The sequence below is a fragment of the Gymnodraco acuticeps genome, unplaced genomic scaffold, assembly GCF_902827175.1.
Source record: "Gymnodraco acuticeps unplaced genomic scaffold, fGymAcu1.1, whole genome shotgun sequence".
Classification (NCBI taxonomy): Eukaryota; Metazoa; Chordata; class Actinopteri; order Perciformes; family Bathydraconidae; genus Gymnodraco; species Gymnodraco acuticeps.
In genome coordinates this window covers 307,252-329,699 of record NW_022990385.1, presented here as the reverse complement: position 1 = coordinate 329,699, position 22,448 = coordinate 307,252, and the positions used below count along the sequence as shown (strand labels likewise).

The window sequence follows — 22,448 nt, the reverse complement described above, 5'->3', positions numbered from 1 at the left end:
TACAAGAATGATTAGGCAAAATGCTAAATAGTGTTACTTGTCTTTTTGGAGTTACATTTTCTAAATGAGTGGCCAGTGAATGAATATATACATGTGTTTACTTATTTATTTGTTGTAATATTATTCATTTATAGTCCAATATTATCCTTTTTTATATATTACTTTTGTGTTTGGTGGAACTGCATCACAGTGTTAGCTTAGCCAAGAAGCTACAGGAATGATTAGGCAAAATGCTAAATAGTGTTATTTGGCTCCATAGGAACACTTTGATGCACATTCAGTACCAGTCTGTGAGGTTGTGGTTGCGATGCCGATATCCGGACGCGTACAGCGAGGACTACAACATGACAATGAGGTGACTGGGGATGTCTGTTCAAAACATTGCAAACGTTAATAAATCATTTCAAATATGTATTTGGCTCCGACTTTCATTTGTACATCGTTGTTAATGTGATGTTTAGTAGCTTTAATAGCTGTCCATACCTCCAGACAGCCTAAAAGTAAGACACAAGTTGTTTACTCACAGCCCGAATGCAGCATCGAGATCCGTGGCCAGCTGTGATCCTCTCCGATTAACTTGTGACAGGACTTAATTCTGTAGCTATTCTCCAGCGAGCAAGGTTTTTATTAAATACCTCCATCCCTCTCATCACAACAAGACTCTACACTGTACAGAAAAAAACAACATAAATGAAAATAACCTTGCTGGATAGCTTAGAATGAAACAAACAAACTATCTGAGAAGGTCAAATAGTAGAAGTACGGCAGTGCAATAGTCAAGCAGAAATAGAGTCATAACCTAAAGAAATACATGAATATGCAGTCGGACAGCAAAAATAACACAACAATACAGTGAGTACACAACAGAAAAATTTAAAGAACCAGTAACTACAATTCATTGTCTGACCTGTACACTCTTTATTTACTCAAATATCACAAACAAATGTGCTTATAGTGTTTTCCAGTTTCTCAAAGGCATCTCTACTGTAGTTATATTCAGCCGTGTGATGGTCAGTTGAGTGTGGGTCTCCTGCAGGACGGCTCTGGGGGGTCTTAGTGCTGCAGGGAGAGGACACACATGTCAGAATAGATCCCACACAGTTTTACTGATGTGGTGCTTTAAAGGCAGATTATGTGGCACAATGTTGGACCATTATTCATAAAACACATTTCTCAAACATCAATTTGTCCTATAGGTTTAACTGATTTTATGTCGTAAATAAGACTTTCTGTCAAAAATATTTTTAGAAATTATAATACAGTGCACCAACATGTCCTCCAAACTGTTTATGTTTTGAGGATAAGAAAATCAGATACAACATAAGTATCAGGCTAACAATGCTTTATCTGACTTCATTATCCTCAAAAACATAAAAAGTGACTTTGAAGGATAATGAATGGGATCTGAGAAATATGTCAGCAACCAACTGACCTTTTCTAGTATTTTTTAACATCAACTAACTTCAGATGTGACTTTATATAATGAAATCTGTTTGTGAAGATTGTGAGACCAATCCAATGTGACTAACATGGTAATGTTCAAATGTTCAAAGCTTGCTCAACTGTTATTGGAGCAAAGAGTGGAAGCAGTAAGTAACACACTTTACAGTGAACTAGATCAGTTAGTTACTAAATCACAGATTTACTTTTGTACCTTAAAATCCCAGATCACCATGGCTCCATCCAGACCCACACTGCTGTATTTCTCCACTTTGGCTTTCTCCCCAGACACAACACACAGCTGTCTGCAGAACACAACACATGCACACGTATTACAAAAGCAGAACTAATAGTGTTTAATGTTGTTGCAAAAAAACCTCAAAAACATTGATTTCTGGAGACACCTTAACATCAGTAACAGTTTGAAGTACAGCTGTATGTATTCTAAATTAGGTTGCTACTCCTGCATTAATGTGTTTAAATATTAATATCAAAAAATATATTTCAACAAAACCAGTTAAAAAAAACACATGGAATATTTAAAAACAAATAATTTTCTCGACAGGAAGAGGTATAACTATTTTACAAAAAAGATTGTCCCCAGAGTTCGAAACTAATAAATGCCTCGGGACAGAGCTTTTATGTAGCATATATAGAATCATGTAACATAATCATAACCCCTAGTCCTAGCAATTGAGCAACACTAGTAGGCTTTGTCTGACAAAAGGCCCGCAGTCTGCTGGGTCCAGAGCTACAGAATAGTTCCACTTCAGTCTAAACCTTCTCAGTTTGGGTTCTGTCTGTAGTTTAATGGAAAGCGTTGGCCCTTACGTGATGCTGTTCTGGTGAAGGGTCCCCACTTCGTTGGTGTCGTCGTCAGTGGCCCTCTTGTCCAGGTTCTGGAAGTGCTGCATGGCTGTCAGGCTGCCTTTGGAGGACTGCTTGGGGATGTCCAGCTTCTTCACAAACTCCAGAGCACCTGGACCCTTATAGCTGAACTGGTAGGGGCAACAGTCATGACCCTGACCAAATCACATAAGGATATGGAATCATACGAATGTTTAAGGGAAAATTAAGACTTCATGAACTTTAAATTATGTGTTTTTAACCAAGAAAAAGACAAAAGCATTGGGAATAGGGAAAGTTGTTTGTATATATTACAGTAATGCCACTATCACAACAATCACTTCAATAGTTCATTACCAAAACGGCTAACTAAAATTCCAAATGTTTCTTCCCTTCTATAAGGACGTAAAATATCAAAGCACAAAAAATATATATTATAAAAGGGTTTTTGTTGCTCTTTAAGAGCAATTTGGCAGTGGGGTTGTCCAGGATCAACGTGCTGCCCATTCTTCCAACAGGGGTTTTGAGCATGTTTTGGCTGTTTCCCATTGTGCTGCCATGGGAACCGGTTTGTGGCTGAATCTCTTGACCACCTCAGTGGGGGCCGTGTTGAGTTTGCCGATTGGACGTTTGTAGATTTCTGGCTCTATTTTCTGCCAACATTTGGACAGGTTGTTACAACATGGCAGAGCTGATGTAGAGTATCTTTGACATTTCTTTTGTAAAAAGCAGACTGGACTGGGACTAGTGTGACTTCAAATATATATGTAAATATGTAATATATTGACTGTTATGCTGTTTCTATTCACCTGTTTTGCTGGGCCCACCTTCTTAAATTGCTTCTCAAGTATCGGGGTTGCTGGAGATGTGGTATGGAGCTACAGGCGATATATTCAGTGTGAAGGTCGTATGTAACTGGTCATTTTGACATTGTTGTTTGTGCTCAGGTTGCTGTGGTTGGGTTAGTATGCCGGTGATCGATAGGGACACCGACTCTAATGGCACATTTCCACTGCAGCGGGGTAGCCCCGTTTAAGCGTCCCTAAGCGTCCTCACTCAGGCCTAGGGCTGCCTCGCTGGCCGTCCGAGGCTGTGGCGCATTTCCATTACAGTTTAGGACCTGGGGTAGCAACGCAATGTAGGCGGGGCGATCGGCTTCACATTTCGAGTTGTTCCGTCGAGCTCCTGCTGGAATTTATCATCCCCAATGAGATGTAGGAACGTCGTCACCTCCTCCGTCGACCACGGTGTGCTTTTCTTTGACGTTGCCATTTTTGTAGCTCCTCCGTTTACAAAATGCTGTGTATAAAAATGCTGCAAGCTTGCTTCTAGATATATATGCGACGCTAGGGATGATCTTGCGCGCGATCTTGTGACGATTCTCTCTGACCAATCAGCAGTCGAGAGTGTTGACGTCACTAGTTCAGCCCTGGCCTGATAGAACCACGATTTTATGGGGCCGGAAAAAGAGGGAAAAAGTACCCGCTAGCCGGGGCTACGCTATATGGAAAGGCCACCAAAAAACTGGCCTGGCCACTTGAAGACGATTAAGGACGCTTAAACGGGGCTACCCGCTGCAGTGGAAATGCGCCATTAGGCGACTTCAGCCTTACTCCTCCCAGTAGTGTGTTCCCTAACAATTGTCCTGTTTGCGAGGACCTGGTCGCTGCACTGCTCCAGAGTGTCTCAAGCTCTTTTTTTGCCGGCCTACTTCTTCCTTAGTACAGCTACCCGTTTTGTCATTAGTTCGGCATCATCTTTGGTTTGGCATACAACACTTTCCACGACACAAAAAACTCTTATGTTAGGATGCTGTTCATAGACTTTAGCTCAGTGTTCAACACCATCAACCCTGAGCAGCTGGTTTGTAAACCAACAGACCTGGGCCTCAGCCCCTTTCTCTGCAACTGGCTGCTGGACTTCCTCACTGCCAGACCCCAATCTGTACGGGTCGGCAACAACACATCAGACCCCATCACACTGAGTACAGGGGCCCCCCAAGGACGTGTGCTCAGCCCCCTGCTCTTCACCCTGCTGACCCACGACTGCACACCCACCCACAGCTCCAACCACTTCATTAAGTTTGCAGATGACACAACCGTGGTGGGTCTCAACAGCAACAACGACGAGACCCACTACAGGATGGAGGTGAACCAGCTGGCCACGTGGTGCATAGACAACAATCTCTTTCTCAATGTGGAGAAAACAAAGGAGATTGTTGTCGACTTTAGGAGATTGTTGTCGACTTCAGGAGAAACGACACCCAACACCCCCACCCACTGACCATTGGTGGTACTGCTGTGGAACAGGTGAGCTGCACCAAATTCTTGGGGGTGCACATCACAGATGACCTCTCCTGGACTAACAACACCACGTCAATCACCAAGATAGCCCAGCAGCACCTCTACTTCGTCCACAAACTGAAGAGAGCAGGATCCCCCCCCCATCATGCTCTTCTTCTACCGAGGCGACATCGAGAGCATCCTCAGCAGCTGCATCACGCGGTGGTTCGGAAGCTGTACAGCATCGAACCGCAAGACCCTGCTGAGAGGATCATCGGTGCCTCAGTCCCATCACTCCTGGACCTCTACAACACCCGCAGAGCATTAGCCACGTTCACACCGCGTACTTTGCAGCACTTAGTGCCCCGACACTTATTACCCCTGGGCACTAAGTACCAATCGCGTTCACACCGGAGTACTTTTCCCTGAGGGAAGATTACGCAAATGAAGCCGCTGACGTCACTTCTTCTTCTGCTTTGGGTTTACTGGCAGGCTGCAAACCACTTCACGGCGTTTACTGCCACCCAAAGTCCCCGGCCGGAAGTCCCCGGAGTTGGGGACTGGCTTCAGTAGAAGCTGCTGCTGGGACTCCCAGCAGCTTCTGCCACAAATACAATGGCGGCTTCACAAAACTCTTCAGAGTTTTACGGGGCGTGGTTTGCAATTCGCCCAGCCAATCAGAACTGGGGCACTTTTTCCCCCAGGATAGTACCACCTCTCAGCAGGCACTAAGAATGGGGGTAAAAGTTCCCGGCACTAAGTACTCTTTTTGGTGTGAACGCAACATAAGGGGTACTAACGGAACTAAAGGGGAAAAGTACGGGGAAAAGTACTCCCTACTATTGTGGGTGACCCCACCCAACCCTCCACCTGCCGCTTCACCCTCCTGCCTTCAGGGAGAAGGTTCCGCAGCCTGAGGTCGAGCACCACCAGACTAAAGAACAGTTTTTTCAACCAGGCTATCAGGAGGCTGAACTCTCCTCTCTCCCCATCTCCCACTGGACTTTAACACCCCCACACACTCAGACACTCAATTCCAGCACCAGACACTTTTTGTTTTACGCTTTTGTACATTCCCAAAGATATTGAAGTGACTGTTATTTTGTATATATTGATTGTTGTGTTTTTATCTTAATGTGTGCATACACTGTATGTATAAATGTGTTGATTGTGTATATATAGGATATACATATTTGTATATATATTTGCTTAATTGTATTTTTGTATTCGGGATTGTTGGAAACGTTATTTCGATCTCTCTGTATGTACATACAAACTGAAAGATTGACATTAAAGTTGACTTTGCACACACGCACACACACACACACACACACACACACAGGTAATAGTTACCGCAGCAACTAGCTCCGTGGGGCTGACGTACAGGACATCCAGCAGGGGCAGACGGTTGTTGGTTAGCATGGTAATCCTGGAGGTCAGAGACAGAGTGGTGGAGCTTGTCACTTTTTTTAAACACATTGCATCTGATTAAATGGTTCTTAATGGAGTTTTAGCCATTGAAAATCAGACAGAGGTTAACATTTGAAATTGTGGAATTTGCTCTGATGAGTTTGTAAAGAAGCAGATTTATGTTGGAATATGTTCTAGTCTAGACATAAAGTACCTGTTACAGAGTACCAAGTTTGTCACTTGATACTCTGTAACAGACTTTCTGTACGTTTAGCTGAATATTAGTATTAGCAGATGTACTCACTCTTTCCCCTGGGTGGCATCAGCCACAGTGATGCTGCTGTTGTGGGCCGTCCAGGCCAGCTGGTCTCCGCTGGGGGAGAAGGTGACGCCATGCACCCAGCCTCCACAGTCCTTATGCTCTAACAGCACCTCTCCAAACGGCATCTTGGCCCCCCAGGCAGTGGGCCCAGGCTTGTCCTCAATGTCCTTGATGTAGGTTGACAACACCCTGAGAAGTGTGCAGACTGTTATTGTCAGCTGCGGTCAAAGGCTGGTTTGCTTATAAAGTACTGTCAGACCTCCTGCTCAGGCAGATCTATTTATATTGTTTGATATCATTGAAATATTAATGGGGATTGTCCACAGTATTGAGTATGTAAGTCGCTTTGGATAAAAGCGTCTAACAAGTGACATGTTGTTACGAACTTGGATACTCAAATGTAAGGACTCAAATGCACGACCCGGGAGCTAGAGGTAAAGTATAATTAATATACTTTATTTCTTCCACAAAATATATACAAAAGAAAAACACTCTTACGAGGTGACAAAAAAGGGTCCAAAAAGATACAACAAAATATCGCTCACAACATGAGGAATTAAACTTTCAATAAGTTTCAGAAGCATAACGTAGGTTTGACAAAAGAAGCAATCGCCGACGAGCAGAGTACTGGCATGAGTACAAGACAAGACGAACTGACACTGAACACTGGGAGACTGGGGAATTTAAACACTCAACAACAAGACACAGGTGAAAACAATCAGGGGCGGGGCTGACACTGATGAAGGCGGGAGAACACATAAGGAAAGGGAGTCAAGGAACCTGAAATGAGACGTGACAAAAACAAAACAGGAAGTGAAAAACAATACAACATAAACATGAAACATGACTGACTAACACTTTTGACGGTGCACAACACATGTAATGTAATGTCTTGGAAAAGCTGAGAGTTAACGATATGCTGATTTTATACAATTCTGGAGCTGTCTTTTTCTGCCATGGTCTTAATTGAACCTAAAAAAGGGAAAATATTTTTTTTTAAAAAGAAATATCAAAGATATTATTAAATACTCTTGTAACAAAGGCTACCACTACCTGCCTGCTTCTGGAAGACGTCCGGTTGCAGGAAATTAAAATAGATAATATAAGATCAGCAAGGGGAAAGGACAAACACAGTCTGTTAGCAACTGCTGTAAACATAAAGCTCCTTATACTAAGATGAGTTAAATGCAGAGTGTAAATGTTACTGAGTGTTTTGCACTGTGAATGTGTGAAGATTTAAAGTTGGTCTGACTTGCATCCTCAAATTCCAAATGGGATCAAAGAGTGCTTTTATTGTTATCTTGTTTATGTCATCGTTGCCCGAGCATATTTGGATTTGTTTTGAATGATTTATTTGAAATTGAGTGTTTACTGTTCAAGCTAGTTATTATTGTGGTGGTTCTTAAGGTATCTGATGGTAGAACTAAGACTCCAGTATCAGAGCACTGGTGGGGGTGTCACCTGCAGTGGAAGTCTGCAGAGCCAGCAGCCAGCAGGATGTTGTTGGGGTGCCAGTCCAGACTCAGGACTGTGGAGCGAATGGACTTCTTGATATGCTTACTCAGCCACCTGAAAGGGAAGGAGAATGATGACAACCTGTAAACTAAATTATTGGCAAACATCAAGGCAATACATGTATCAAGGAAGAGGTCAGAGATATATGAACATTTGTTGTGTTTTTCTATTTGTTTCTGTAGGTTTCTGGATGTGACAGTACAGTAATTGTTTGACTTTTTTGTATCCTTTTTCTTAACTTATTGACAGATATCCCTTTTCATGAGATCAGACACTACTGCGGTAAATCATCTTGATCCTCAAAATCAATATAATCTCAAGTCTCTGGAAGAGGTGGAGAAGTACTCAGATATTGTACTTGAGTAAAAGTAGAAGTACCACAGTGTAGGAATACTACTGTTACAAGTAAAAGTCCTGCAATCACAATATTACTCAAGTGAAAGTAGAAAAGTATTCTCATCAAAATATAGTGAAAGTAGCTAAGACAGTAAAAGTAGTCATTGTGCAGATTGGTCCATTTCAGAATAATAGATATGATATGTTTTATAATGATTGATCATGAAAGTGTTCTCAAAGCTGGTGAAGGTGCAGCTAGTTTGAATGACTTTGTATACTGCAGGGTAGCTGGTGGATTTACTCCAGGTGGAACTAAAGTCTGATTCAACACTTGATTATATTTCACATCATTAATCCACATCTGTGAAGTAACTAAAGGTATTAAATACATGTAGTGGAGTAGAAGTACACCATGTACCTCAGAACTGTAGTGGAGTAGAAGTACACAGTACCAAAAAATTACGGTAGCTCAAAATTGTGCTTACAAGTACTTGAGTAAATGTACTTAATTACTTCCCACCTCTGGTCTCTGATCATGGTGAATTGGTCATGTGTTGCTCACCAGTCGTTCTCCTTCTCGAAGTAGCAGACGGAGATGAGGCGCGCTCCGCTGCCCAGGGCGAACTTGTTCTCCAGCGGGGACCACCTCACACAGGTGGCTGCACGGTTGATGCGCACCAGCACCAGGGTGGGCTTCCACACGCCGTCCTTTAGGGTCCACACGTAGGCGTTGCGGTCAGAGGCACATGTCACAATGCGGTTGGATTCTGGGGCCCAGTCAATGCCTGTGGACATTATTCTGAAGCTCCATTCAAGTGTCAAAGCATACATTATGCAATGCTTTCTTTCTAATCATGAATTTAACTTAATGTCATCAACAGTTTTTTATTATTCAGACACCCTAAAATCAAATGTGCTTCCTTAATTGTGGATATCAATACCAACATGTACAGTAGTCAAATAATTACATTAGAATTTAAGTTTCTCTTATTGGCTGCCCAAACTCTCATGTTTTAAACTGAGGGAATGACCATGCTGTGTTTCACGGTATAAACGAATACAAGCACCAGAACCCCTTCCAATGTTTTCTCTTGTAATATGAATTCATTATCATTTTCCTCAGACTAGTTTTTCTTAAATATAACGGTGTGATGCCAATAAATGTTCTAGCCTATCAAATCATTATTCCCAAGTAAAAGAATAAACTTTCAGTTCCAAATTCTTATCACATTAAATAAAAATACATTTGTATACATCTCGTATTATCTCTCTCAAATGAATGTTCATATAAATTCATATCGCATCAATCCTTGTGTGTTAAAACAGAAACATACGAGTCGTAGGAGAATGGCAAGGGGCAAATGTCCAGCTGCACCTTTACCCCCGGCCTCGTCACTGTTGGAGGAGGGATACAGTACCTGTGATCCGCCCACTGTGCTCAGTCAGCTCGTGGATCTTGGCCCATTCATTGCCTTTCTTTTCATAGATGTCCACCACATTGTTGTTAGGACTCACTGCAATCTCTGTAAATAAATATGTATACCCAAATGTTAGGCTTTTGAAATGTGAGGATACTAATACAAAAACACTGGGGTAGTAAATATGACATCGTTTTTATTTAAAGGTGGGGTAGGTAAGTTTGAGAAACCGGCTCGAGATACACTTTTTGTTATATTCCATGGAATGCTCTTAACATCCCGATAGCAATGAATATCTTAAGTGCTTTGACAAAAAATCCATAAAAAAATGTTATTTGTGGAAGCCGTAGCGCTGTAAAAAGCACGACCAATCATCTGAGCCGGCCCGGGTAAAGTAACTGGATGGCCTACAGTACCTGCCTGTCAGCCTTCCGTCTGTGCACAAACTTATCTCGTGCCCTCATTGGTCATGTGCGCGTTCGTGTGTTGGAGGAGGGGCTCTGTAAGGAAGTGGCAGATTTTCTCCGGCTGTGTATTTTCAAATTCTAGCGCACTCGAGCTGGTTTTTCCAAAATGACCTACCCCACCTTTAAGGAGAATGAATGTGCATTGTGATGACCCATATTCAGGGTGACAAAATTGACAAAACAGGGTTCATCTTATGTTTAATACACAGATATGCCATGTCATTTAGCCATTCATTATTATTTTTGCAATAGTGGAAATGTCACATCCTCTGAGGAGCATGACAATGTCATGGTAATATGCCCAGTTAGATTTTCAATCAATCGTTTCATTTATTTTTTAGAAAACCTAATATGACATTTGTGTCAAGGGTCTTTATGTTGTGGACAGCATACGGCACCTTTAGAGGATTTAATACCTACAGAAGCAAATTTAAATTCACAGTTTTCATTTGTGATTATTCTTAAAAACGCCTGAAAGGTAAAAGATTAATCCTCTGGGGAAAATGAAGTACTCAGCGATTTTGCATAGATACTGCACATTACATTTTGATTCTTAATGGGTACAGGCCTATAGCTTGTCCTGATAATTCCACCAGAGGAAAGTTCACATCCAGAGAAATCCTCAGTATGGGGACCATGATCATTTGTAGGCGTGCAGAGAGAAAATGGAAAAAGGATAAACTTCATGTCTCCTTAGAAATTCTTCGCGCTTGCCTTTCCGATTATCAGATGGCAGTCAAAGCAGCCAAAACAGAGTATATTTCTCTGTTAATCTCCAAAAACAGCCATAAACCTCAAGTTCTTTTTAATGTCCTCAATTCGATCATTAATCCCTGTGATGCTTCTCCAATTGTGCCATCAACTACTCTCTGCCATACATTTCTTCGAAAAAGTATCTGCTCTTAGGCTAGCCTATACTAGTGCTACCCCAGATCCTGCTCCCTTTCTGTGCCCCTGCTGTCCTCGACCACTTTGAGCCTGTATACCCTCTCTTCTCTCTCGGAAGTAGTCAAGCACCTGCGGCCGACAAACTGTATCTTAGACAGCATTCCCTCTCGCTTCCTTAGAGATGTTTTTGAATCAGTTGGAGCAAGTGTTTTATTGCTTGTAAACACCTCTCTTAGCTCAGGATGTGTCCCAGCTGCCTTCAAACATGCCGTGGTTAAGCCACTACTTAAAAAGAAAAATCTCGATCCCTCCATTCTCGCAAATTTCAGGCCCATCTCCCAGCTACCCTTTTTATCTAAAGCCTTGGAGCGAGTAGTCTACGCCCAGCTGCAGTCGTTCTTAACCACGCATGGCATCCACGAAAAATTTCAGTCTGGCTTTAAACCTATGCATAGCACTGAAACAGCCCTTTTAAGAGTTTTTAATGATCTGCTCTTAGCCGCCGATTCAGGCAGCCCAGCTGTCTTGGTGCTGTTAGACCTGACAGCTGCCTTTGACACTGTGGACCATAGCATCCTGTTGTCACGGCTTGAACAGTCCGCAGGTATTACAGGCTCTGCTCTTGCATGGTTTTGGTCTTACCTGACGGACCGTAGCTTCTCAGTGCAGTTAGGTGCCTTCTCCTCTGCCAAAGCCCCTCTTACTTGTGGGGTTCCCCAAGGCTCGATTCTGGGCCCCATCCTTTTCCTATTGTATATACTGCCCCTAGGTTAAATTCTCACAAAACATAATATCCCCTTCCATTGTTACGCTGATGATGTACAGATTTATCTGCCTCTCAATCAAAATGCCAACTCATTACAGCAGTTGAAGGACTGCTTAATGGAGATTAAATCCTGGCTGAGCCAAAACGTCCTCACCCTCAGCGAGAGCAAGACCGAGGTCATATTTTTTGGACCCCGACCTCCAGCCTCTCCGGTTGATATTCTGGGCTCCCTCAATAAAAATATCCTCCCCTCTGTCATGAACCTTGGAGTGACCTTCAACAGCGCCTTTCAATTTGATAAGCAGGTTAGCACTGTAGTCAAGACCTGCTTTTTCAAAATACGACTATTGGCTAAGACCAAGTCGTTTTTATCTTTTAAAGACCTAGAAAGGGTTATTAACGCCTTTGTTACCTCGAGACTGGATTACTGCAATAATCTGTATGTGGGTATGGACCAGGCCTGAATTAGACGCCTCCAGCTAGTTCAGAATGCAGCTGCACGTCTTCTTACTGGCCATAAAAGCATGACCATATCACCCCAATTCTGGATTCATTGCACTGGCTTCCAGTTCGGTTCAGAATCGATTTTAAAACTCCTTTTATTTGTTTTCAAGCCCTAAATGGGCTGGCTCCTGCCTATATAGCCGAACTCCTCCATCGCTACACCCCAGGCAGAGCCTTAAAGTCGGCTGATCAGCTGCTGTTGATAGTGCCTAAGACCAGGCTTAAAACCCGAGGGCATCGAGCTTTCGCAGCGGCTGGCCCTAGGCTCTGGAATACTTTGCGAGGTCTACTATGTGAGGTCGGCCCAGACCCTGGGGGTTTTTTAATCAACACTTAAAACTCACTTTTTCTCTCTGGCTTTTGTTTAATTATTTATTTATTTAGTTATCCACAGAATTGATACTATTTTTTATATTATTAAATGTTATTAATATTATTGGGGTTTTATGGGGTTTCAGTTTTTTATGATTAGTAGGTTGGGGGCGGGGAGACCTTAGAGAAGGTTCTGACTGGACTGACTGGTTGCTACGTCTGGTTGCTTGGAGCTGAGTTGGTATAACCCTGAATTAGATTAGAACATTTTAGAAATATGAGGAATAACCTCTTGGTTTTATAAACCGTTTTGTAATTACTTCTTCATCCATTTTTGGATCTCTGCGGGGTTTTCTTTTAAAACCCTAAACCCCCCCTTGGGGTTGGTCCCTCCCCTCTCCCTCTGCGGATCTAAGGTCCGGTAGAGGGGGATGGGGCACAGAGTCGCTTATCCAGGCGGGGGAGTGCATCTGACGAAGAGATAGGTTGTTGTGCTCTCTATCTCTACTTCTTATCCTACATTTTCACCTGGACTAGAGGGGAAAGCGTTCTTGGACGCCTTTTCAGCTCTGTTTCTTACTATATTCTTCCTTACCCCGTTTACCCTTGAACTATTCTAGGAGAGTGTGTTGACGTTGACTCGTTGGGCCTTTCCTCCTGTACTTGTTTGTTCCCCAGTTCTTCCTTTAACTGAATCTAGGAGAGGGCATTTAGGCCTCTCTACTTCCTTCTTTTGATTAGTTTAGTTTTTCACCCCCTTTCCCTTGAACTCATTTACACGGGAGAGTGCATTTACGTAGTCACGTTGTGCCTCTCGGTTTATACTTTGACTTTCTGTCTCTTTGGAGAGTGCTAGTACGTTGGATACGTTGGGCCTTTTCACTGGTTGTCCCTCTCACTAGTATCCCATGTCCCCTCTTCATAATTTGGGTCTTCATAATTTCCACCCTATTCTAAGGGGAAGCATGATGGTGCCTTTTCATTTCAATTTCTGGCTTTGTGTTTCTTCACCTCTTACTGGTTTAATATTTAGGAGAGTGCATTTACGTAGTCACGTTCTGCCTCTCTTCCTCTGTTTCTGGCTGTTCTTTTCATACCCTTGTTTCTCAGAGAAGAGAAGAAATACTATTCTAAAAAGGAGCTGACACATGGTGTCTCTTCACTTGTACACTTGAGGGGTCAGAGTTCATATGGTGAGGGATTCCATGAGCGATATGCGCCGGCCTGTGCCTTTACCTTGGACTTCAAATAGAACTGCTCGGGTCTTGATAGATTGAGTGGGGAAGTTCATGAGATCTTTCTAGAGGGTTATCAAGAATAACTTTTATCCAATTACCTTTTCCCTCTCTGTCTGTGTCTGTGTATTCTCTTGTTCCGATTAACCCAGCCACATATTTTTTCTTGTTTTGTATCTATATCTACGCCGGGATCCGGAGTCGAGGCTGATCCTCTTGCTGTAGTCCTGTGTCTTGGATCCTCTATCCTGAGTTCTGGATTAAGTCGTGGACGTTTCGGGTCGTGGCTGAACCTGTCTCTGCGGTCCTGCCTTGGGTCTCGCCATGCTGCTTCCCTGATGGCTTCCACAGGATTGTAGCTGACATCCTCGTGGATTCATCTTCTTATTACAGACACATGCATTTCCTAACATTCGGTCTATATGCTGTGAAATGTATTATCTCTTCGATTTACACACGGCATCTATGGCACGTCTGTCCGTCCTGGGAGAGGGATCCCTCCTCTGTTGCTCTCCCTGAGGTTTCTCCCATTTTTTCCCCTTAAACTGTGGGTTTTCTCTGGAAGTTTTTCCTTGTACGATGTGAGGGTCTAAGGATAGAGGGTGTCGTTTTTCTCATACTGATATTCTGAACAATCTGTGCTGTTGTATTTGCTGTAAAGTGTCTCTACTGTAGGCTCATTTTATTATATGTACAGCACTTTGGCTCGACCAAAATCGTTTATAAATGTGCTATATAATAAAACTTGATTTGATTTGATCCATAAAGGAGTTGCATGAGGTTTGGCAATGTCTTTCAGTTAGTTGCTCCACTTCAAACCACACCACACACAGTGGCATAACAATGGACTCCAGTGAACACTATTACGGGCACTATAGAGCACGCACAAAAGCAAAAGCACACACACACGCACACACACACACACACACACACACACACACACACTACAAAGATGTAAAATATTATTTGACCAACTATGTGGAATGTATTGGCTACATATTACACAGATTATGCAGCAGCTATAACCATCAAATAATAATTAAAATACCACAAACATGATATTGATACATACAGATTATGCACATGATTTAGAAGATTTAGCGTTTAGAGAGAACAAATTCCGAGATACGTTTTTGCGCCATGTCAGTTACTTGTGTTGTTGTGCGTCACGTTAAAAGTAGCCGACTAAAAACTAACAAAAAACTTTTTTTTCCACATCTTTTTTATTTTTCTTCCCTGAAGCAAAATTATTTATTATATAGTTTTAAATTATCATTTGAATAATAATATATCATATAAAATATAATCTCAGGCACAATGAAATGAAATCAATATGTATAAAATAAAAATAAAATAAATGTGCAGGCAGGGGATCTCCGCTCAGCCTGCCTGACGTGCTGCAGCACCCTCAGCCCCCCCCCCCCCCTCAGCACCCCCCTTAGCCCTGCTTAAAGCGAGCTCCGTGCTGTAGTGGAAATGCGCCATAAGTCCCTCTCTGTTAGCCCGGAGTTCATATCTAATTAAATAATGAATGACAAATTACTGACATTATTTTAAGTTTCATTGCATTACTATCAAATGTAAGCTTATTCTACTTGCTGACTACCAACTGTAAGCATATAATACTTACATGTGTTAGTTAAGCAATGTGTCAATAATTTTAAGTTAAGTAACTTCACATTATTAAGTTTTAGTCATGTTCGCAATGCATTATGGGAAAGAGAAGGATATTTTTAATGTGCCGCAGCCACGCTTTCCAGCTCGCAATTTCTCAGTCGGACGCAACCCCACTTTGATTGAACGCCGGACTTGCACCCTTTCACCGCGCTGTCTACGCTTCCAAAGAAGGACGCTGCACGGCTGCCGTATCTACTGAATCTGGTGAGTGATTTAGCCTAACAGGGCTTGGTTGAATTCTCGTACTTTTGGGTGTAACACAGCCACAGGAAGTATCAACTGGCGGGAACACGGTGTGGGCTTCTCTCGCATTGTTTCAGTACTTGTTTAGAGGAAATAAAATGTTAACAGACTTTGACAGTTACAGGTAAATTCGAATTATGTTGCTGTTTATTTTCTGAATTAAAGTTCCATTCGTTGGTGCGCCGTGGAACGGACTTTTTATTTTGGCGGGAAGCATTACGATAATTTGTAAGTCAATTAAATCATTTAAAATCGATATTATGAATAATTTGTTTGTTTTTTTAGTATGTAGCCATGTAATAAGCGGTATAATGTGCTGCTAGGTGGTCATTAGGGGGGGGGAGAATCCCCGCAGTGTGATCATGGAGCCCGCGGAGGGATCTAGATCTTAATAGCGACCGCATTAAGTTTTCATTTGATTTACATCACTTAACTCCAGCACTTCTACGCTACTGCAGTCAGGCAATGTGTGTTTCCCTCGCTTTTGTTAACTTTTACTGAGCGATAGTAGGCTACGAGGTGCAGATAGTTTTAAACAAGATAGTGCTGTACTTTTTCACTTGTTCGTGTTCACTGAAGACGTAGATTTTTTTTTCACCCAGTTGCTGTTTTTGTCACCTTTCTTTTAGTCGTGTGAGTCGGACACCACCCCACATTAACGCCGGACGCTTCGAACCCTGCCACCACAGGCTGTCTCAGGCTTCCATCATAGGGAGAGGAGGGTGGCGCTTGGACGGCTGCTTTGTGCTACTACATCAGGTGAGACGCCATTTAGCTACCATTAGCGACCACATTACGTTATCAGATGTTGTTGATTAACGTCCCTTAAAGGTGGGGTATGTAATTTATTTCAGAAACACTTATTGTATATTCCATGGAATGCTCTTAACATCCCGATAGCAATGCATATATGAAATGCTTTGACAATACATACATACAAAATGTTCCTCTGTGGAAGCCGTAGCAATGTAAAAAGCACGACCAATCATTTTAGTCGGCCTGGCTAAAATAGCTGGATGGCCTACCTGCCTGTCAGCTGAGAGGGGTCTGCCTGCAGGCTCCACTCTCAGGACACCTCCACTCTCACGGAGGTGATGAGTCCGCTCACCATGCACTTTGGGGTCGGCCCTTGGGCAGGCCTTTTGAACCCCCCATCCTGGTTCTCGTAATAGTTGACTTAGCCATTTTTTGCTCAAACCATGAGGAATGTAACGGGAGTTAACAGGGGACTCTGCCCGCCTCATGAGTGCCTATTTTCGGACACTTTTTGTCACTTTTCCCCCTATTTTCCACCGGTTTTATTGATTTTTCTTTTTTTGGCTATTTCACCCGGTTCCTTCTAACGGGGACATAGCCCGGTCTCGGGTGTCGCCCCACGGCCTGTGTCCAGCCGTTCCCCCCCCCACTCATCCATATATTAACCGATTTTGACAATTCTTGTTGCATTTTTGTCCTCTCCTCTCACTGATCGAATGGCAAACGCGACCCACCATCGGAGGGCCTCCACCGGCCTAGTACCGGTGTCCTGGCGGTCGGTTCCTCCGAACTGCGGGTTCGACTCTGATGGCCGGAGGGTGTGCTGCGTCTCTTCCCGGGCCGGGCCGATATGAAATGACCAAGACGCATCGTCTGACTCGGGGACCACGGGTCCCGCAGCGGGGTGGAGGTTCCAGGCTGAAACCTCCCCAGGTTTGTTTGTCCTTTTGTGTTCTAAATGTAATGTTCATAAAATGTAGTTATATCCTCATACCTACTTAAATATCTGATTTTATTAAGATATTACTGTGAGAAGTGCACAGAGGCATCTTGAAAAATCAGATGGTGAAGCAAGCAAAAGCTGTCTAAATAAAAAAATGCACTTATTTGTTTCACCAAGGAGGATTTTATTTGACAGTTTTACATGGTTTGTTCTCTTTTGTGTTTCAGGTTTATTGCGAGTTCAACAGAGTGGTGGGGGAAAAATCTCAAGGACAACTCTTCGATGCACTTGACCGTTTCTCTCCGAGCCTGATGGACCTCTTCAGGAAGAAAGAAGAGGGTGTCACTGGCCAATTTCTGTCTGAGCTAAGTCAGACAAAGGTGGGTTTACTTAACATCTGTCTACCCAATCTCTTTCCTCTCTCCTTGTCCTCTTCTGTCCCTTTGACTTCCTCTCATCTCTTCTTTTCTCTCATTTGCTGCTCTTGTCCTGTCAATTTAATTGCATCTCTTCATGTGTCATTGTTTCCTCTTTTCCCTTGTTTGCTTTGCTCTCTTGTTTTGTTTCCTATTCTATTCTTTGGTCAAGAAGAAGTTATGTTCTCTCCCTTTTCTATTCTCTCCCATCATGTCATCTCCTTTTGTCCTCTCCTTTACTTTCAAGTATATTTGCAATAAAGTAATTGTGTAGAGTTTGTAGAATGTATTTGATTTTGATGAATATATGACCATTCTTTGTTATCTCCACTATATTCCAGACCACTGAGCCAACAGACATCAGATGCCTTTGTGTTCGGGGACTGCCAATCATCTTGAGGGATGAGCCTTCTGCCTTCTTCAAGACCTGCACCGTAAGTGACTTTAACCCTTGTGTTATGTTCACATTTTTGCACCCTTGGGTAAGTTTTGGGTGAATTGAACCCGGGACATTATTCAGTTTAAAAAAGTACGGAACTAAATTTAACTTACACTATTCCTTATATATATTTTCATTAACTAATTCACCAACAATATAAATGAAATATGATACGTTTTTTAAATATGTATGATGCTTTTCATTATAAACCGTGGAAGCTACTGGACGATGTAGAATTATATGTCAATCTCTTTATTTCTCCGTTAGGATGCGGCTGATAAGGAGGTGTACAGTCAAACTGCCGGAGAAAATCCTCAGCTCAACCCCATCCATTGTGGCAATCGTCTTGGAGGGGAAGTGGTGATTGGATGGACCGGCTAACCTGCCTCAGGCCTTCTGTGTCCTGTTCAGACTCATTATGCCCTGCAACTGAGTACCCAAAGTGCATGAAAACACTTCACTTTGTTCAGCAGGTGATGTTAAAACTTGGTAAAGTTGAGGCTGCACCCCAAAATTCAGACTTTGAAAAATCAGCTTACATTGTGAAACGGGGTTCTGAAAAGTTGGCTACTGTTACATATGGCAAGTATTTAGGCTTCCATATTGCATTTTTGTTGTTGTTGCATGTTTGCACTGTTTGACCTATTAAGCTTGTTGGCATTCCCATTTGTGTTTTATTCTATAAACTACTGACACATCTCTCCCAAAGTCATTTAGAGCATTTATTTGCAGAAAATTACAACTGGTCAGAATAACAGAGAAAAGGCTGTGTTTTCAAACCTCAAATAATGCAAAGAAAACAAGTTCTTCATTATTAAACAACACAATATAATGTTTGAACTTAGGAAGAGTTCAGAAATCAATCTTTGGTGGAATAACCCAGATGTTTCAATAACAGCTTTCAATGCGTCTTGGTTGCTCGCCACCAGTCTGTCACATTGTTGCTGGGTGACTTTATGTCTCTCCTGGCACACAAACTCAAGCAGCTCGGCTTTGTTTGATGGCTTGTGACCATCCATCTTCCTCTGGATCACATCCAGTGAGGTTCCAACTGTTCCATGACAGGGTCTTGATCTGGTCTTCCTCCATTCACACCTGAATTGAGCTGAGGGTGGGTTTATCCAGCAGGACAATGCTCCATGCCCCACAGCCAGGTCCATCCAGATGTGATCCAGAGGAATATGAATGGTCACAAGCCATCACTCAAAGCCAAGCTGCCTGAGTGTTTGTGCCAGGAGTGGCTTAATAAGTGACCCAACAGCGATGTGAAAGGTGTTGCAGAGCCAAGACGCATGAAAGCTGGGATTGAAAATCTGGGTTATTCCACCAATTACTGATTCCTCAGCCCTTCCTATGTTAAAACATTAGTATTGTGTTGTTGAAAAATGAATTTTAAATTGTTTTCTTTGCACTATTCGAGGTCTGAAAACACTCCATCTTTTTTGGTTACTTTGAACATTTGGTATTTTTTGTAAATAAACGCTCTAAATGAGAATATTTGGAGTTTGGGATAAATGTAGTCAGTCATTAATTTATAGAATAAAACACAAATGTTAATCCAGTTTTTACCAATAGTAAAACGAGAGGAACTGATCATTTTACAGAGGTCTCTTAATTGTTTCAGAGCTCTACATAAATATATAGATCTATATATCTATTTTATAGATATATATAGATATAACTATATATCTATAATATATAGAGAGATTGCTATTGCTTTCATGTGAAATATGTTCTCAGGAAAATGTATGGTACAATATTTTTTGCCACAGTTTGTATAGGAAGCTCAATTTCATTGTATCCAAATGAAACACTCAAGTTTTAATAAAAGGTAAAACTTTATTTTTGTGTCTTTTTTCTTTTTTGTAGTTGACGGAATAAAAAATATAAATACGAAATGTAACCACTTTCAACTAAAATTCTAAGTTAATAATTGGAAAAAAAACCAATTGATATTACACAATATTTTAAGTAAAATCAACTTCACATGAAGTACATTGTACTTCAAATAACAATTCTAGTCCTTGATTAATTTAAGTTTAATTTACTCAAGTTTTAATAATGCTTACTTAAATTTTTAAAGGCAACACTTGACTCAATTTTTTTAAGTAGATTCAACTTATCTGGGCTAACAGTGATAGACATCCTGCTGAATACACAGACACAGCTGAGGGAGGGGATTCAGCTAGCCGACTGTATATGGGGATGATAGGTTGGGACGTGGGCGGCACGTTGTCAGGAGTTCAACGTAAAGCCAGCCCACATTTCAGAAATGTCATCATGACCGCAGAAAATATGGATCAGCTCTGCTGTACCCCACGTTTTTATAGAGATGTGGGTAAGGAGGAAAAGAGAGAGGGTTTTATTTTCTGGCACTTTGTGAGTTTCCTTACACATTAGGGAGTAGGGACATATATTTATGTATAAAAGACATCAAAAAGTGCATTTTGCATAATAGGTGACCTTTATTGCTCATATGCTAACATCCTTAATTAAGATGGAAATATAACAACCACAAGTTAACATCAGTAGGAGCATGTTAGCTAGCACTTAGCTCAAAGCTGTGCTCAAACCTCACTGGCTGTGAGGCTGTAGGATTTAGTTGAGACATCAAAGACCAAAGTCCACCAACAAACCAAGTGACCAACTGCAAATAAAATAGTCTTGTTGCTTTTGTTTTCACGCTTTAGTTTCACAAAAATATATTGTTGGCAAACAGCAGCAGTGACCCTGGCTTTCTTGTTGAAATCAAATTACGGTAGGTCAAATTTAAAGTGTGTATAAAGTAATCTGCACTTCCGTGTGTAACTGTAATGCAAAGTAAACACCGAATAAGACATCCTGGAACTGAAGTGCAGTCAGATGCGTGCAGTAAGGCTCTTTGACTCCATTTCCTGCATAGATAATCAGATTCCCTGCGGTTCTCCAGACAACATTAATGAAATTAGATCAGGGAGAAAATGTATCTTCGCTCTACATTGTTAGTATGGTCCCGTCCCACCCACTAGTGCACCCATCATGGAAAAAGAACACAGAGGCATGTGTAACTGTGTTGCTGGTCACCTACGGGTTCTGTCTTTGTTCCAGGAGTGGCAGGAGAGTGGCTCCAGTCCAAAACTGTAGAGCGACATGTCTGAACAGAAGGAGGCCCTGGAATGTAGCACTGTTACTGCTGAGCTGCAGATGTGTTGCTGCAGGTCCCAGGATCAGATCAGGGAGGAAAGACAGATAATTAGTAGAGAAACATTTTTAGAGACAAAGCACCGCTCGTTTGTAGTATTTGGGTTGAGAAATAATGTGAGGAGTGAATTCTAAAGCAATAACAATAAAGTATACGTATAAGACTGTCATGCTCCTATTTAATCATAACACCTTAAATCCACCTGACTGGTATTGCTTACTTTGATACATCCACTTTACTGGCACTGAGTTCCCTGTCTGCAGCAACTGTGAGCTGCTAGTACTGACTGTAAGATAATGACACACCTTTACCAGGTGTGGTGCACACTGTTCAAACACTGTGACTGTAACGTCTGTATTATGTGCCCTAACAACTACTGGATCTTACAGGAAAGAAACTAAACTTGTGCATATAGTATGAGCACATTCCAAGTGTTAGTAGGGTATTTGTATTTGCCCTGCCTTGTCAAACAGATTGGGACATACTGTTTTCCTATCGATATGGACCAGATGGAATGCAAACAACAGTTTTACAAGTGATCAAAAACTGAGTGAGCTGATTAAATGTAATAAAACAAAATGTGATGTTATGACCTACTTTTGCTCTGTGGTCAGGTTCAGTTTGTGGGGCTGCTCAGAGGTGCAGGGCTGTGTTCGTGGACTCTGGGCAGTCGACACGAATGAAGCAGTGCGACTGGTGAAGGAAGTGACTGTGTTATTACAGGAGGGAGGGAGGGGAGAAAGGTGGGTGTGTCTGCTGATAGCTGTTGAGCAACAACCATCATGAGCAGGGGCCTGTACTACCAAGCTGGTTCAACCTAACCTGGATATGTTTGAGTTAGCCGGTTGGCCTAATCCAAAACAATCGCGCTCTCGCTAAACTGTACTACGACGCGGTTATCAAGTGGATCGCTCAAGCCAGCCGTGTCCTATCTAGTTAGGTGCGCGTTCACATGAAAGGGGTGGTATTTGGAGCATTCGACCAATCACAAACATGGAGAAGCATACTGAATGAAAAGTGTACTTTAATACTAGTCAAATATGAAGAAGTTA

General features: G+C 42.1%; 1 protein-coding gene and 1 long non-coding RNA gene across 2 annotated transcripts; one reads left to right on the top strand and one right to left on the bottom strand.

The window, feature by feature from the left end:
* Positions 1–894: 894 nt before the first annotated feature.
* On the bottom strand, positions 895–22,112 carry zgc:86896 (uncharacterized protein LOC415190 homolog). The gene is made up of 10 exons (XM_034224419.1): positions 21,994–22,112; positions 21,283–21,406; positions 9,570–9,674; positions 8,714–8,936; positions 7,762–7,869; positions 6,283–6,489; positions 5,922–5,997; positions 2,272–2,462; positions 1,655–1,745; positions 895–1,059 (listed from the first exon to the last, which is right to left on the bottom strand). The coding sequence occupies exons 2-10, from the start codon at positions 21,344–21,346 to the stop codon at positions 1,054–1,056; spliced, it is 1,071 nt and encodes a 356-aa protein (XP_034080310.1). The 5' UTR covers positions 21,347–21,406; positions 21,994–22,112; the 3' UTR covers positions 895–1,053.
* LOC117551500 lies at positions 17,708–18,561 on the top strand. The gene is made up of 3 exons (XR_004569796.1): positions 17,708–17,740; positions 18,118–18,210; positions 18,483–18,561. It is a non-coding gene; the product is annotated as an uncharacterized LOC117551500 (long non-coding RNA).
* Positions 22,113–22,448: the final 336 nt, after the last annotated feature.

Bases quoted from the DNA above. Each gene is read 5' to 3' on its own strand.
- zgc:86896 (XM_034224419.1), bottom strand. From the start codon at position 21,346: ATGTCGCTCTACAGTTTTGGACTGGAGCCACTCTCCTGCCACTCCTGG. The intron at 9,675-21,282 runs GTAGGTGACCAG...ATTTATTTACAG, and splicing joins CTGGAACAAAGACAGAACCC to AGATTGCAGTGAGTCCTAAC. The intron at 5,998-6,282 runs GTGAGTACATCT...TCTGACCTCCAG, and splicing joins GATGCCACCCAGGGGAAAGA to GATTACCATGCTAACCAACA.